Source organism: Otolemur garnettii, unplaced genomic scaffold (assembly GCF_000181295.1).
Source record: "Otolemur garnettii isolate 467f Iridium unplaced genomic scaffold, OtoGar3 scaffold00094, whole genome shotgun sequence".
NCBI classification, from domain to species: domain Eukaryota; kingdom Metazoa; phylum Chordata; class Mammalia; order Primates; family Galagidae; genus Otolemur; species Otolemur garnettii.
This window is the reverse complement of record NW_003852489.1, coordinates 4,478,294-4,479,431: the sequence shown is the minus strand read 5'-3', so window position 1 is coordinate 4,479,431 and position 1,138 is coordinate 4,478,294. Positions and strand designations below refer to the sequence as shown.

General features: G+C 36.1%; 1 protein-coding gene across 1 annotated transcript in view; it reads right to left on the bottom strand.

Moving 5' to 3' along the window:
• Positions 1-1,138, bottom strand: part of INTS2 (integrator complex subunit 2) — a 62,528-nt gene that overhangs the window by 2,631 nt on the left and 58,759 nt on the right. The window contains exons 19-20 of the mRNA XM_023516601.1: positions 666-917; positions 137-296 (exon numbers count right to left, since the gene is read on the bottom strand). Coding sequence (XP_023372369.1) covers positions 137-296; positions 666-917 — 412 coding nt within the window. The remainder of the gene's footprint in view (positions 1-136; positions 297-665; positions 918-1,138) is intronic.

Genomic DNA, 1,138 nt, shown 5'->3' with positions numbered 1-1,138 from the left:
TTTTTGGCGACAGAGTCTTACTTTGTTGCCCTCTGTAGAGTGCTGTATAGTCATAGCTCACAGCAACCTCAAACTCTCAGGCTCAAGTGATTCTCTTGCCTCAGCCTCTCAGATGGCTGAGACTACAGGTACCCACCACAACACCCAGCTAGACAACAATTGTCTGAAAGCTCTAAAATGTTCATTACCTGTTTTTCAAGTTCTGGCTGTGCAATAAGCTCAGGTATGAAATCCAGACAGATGTGCATAGATGGAATACCTGCAACTGTCAGAGGCAAAAGTTCACATGGATAACCCTAAATCAAGAAAGTAGGAAAAATTTATAAGTCAAAACAGAGAAAAATACAAATGAAAAGTTTCACTTCCTTTTCATAAAAGTTGCTCAAAAGGCTATAGTGCCCTACATGTATTCTTGCATTTCACTTTTGTGATGTGCTAGGATAGAAATAAATTATCTGAATACTTTATTAAGTTGAAAAAAACCTAAAACATGTAGAGAATTGAAAAAAACCTAAAACATGTAGATTTTTCTCCATATTGCAAAGGATCATGATCATTTGTGTTATCTCTAGCTTCTAAATGATCCCTATTAATAAACATGGTAGTATTCAAAGCTCCCCCCAAAATAAAGGTCAACCACAAAGCATCATTCTTTACAAACAGACCTGAAAGTGAACAAGCTTAGCAATGTTGGGATCTGCAATGTACATTTGGTGCAAGAGACAACAGATAAGGCACTGAACTTCCCGAAGATTACAGAGTAAATTGTCTTCTCCTTCCTCCATCCCCTTATTTGGAGTGTTAGTGGTAATAACACTTTGAACATTCCTTAGCAAGCTGTCTGGATTGATACCATTTGCTTTCTCCTCTTCCTTAGGTAAGCAAATCTCTAAGAGAATCTGGACAGCTGCACTATCCTGTAAGTAAATAAAACACAGTGAATATAAGGTTTCTGAGAATTTGGTTTGAAAATCAAATCTGATTTTGTTCTCACATGTACAGATATAATAAAGCAACTAGTTTCTTAAAAAACACAAAGAGGTACTTTCTAAGAGCAGAAATAAGCAACCTATAAAGCAATAATTCTTACCATTTTAGGGTCATGAACCCCTAAAGAATCTTAAGAAAACTATATATC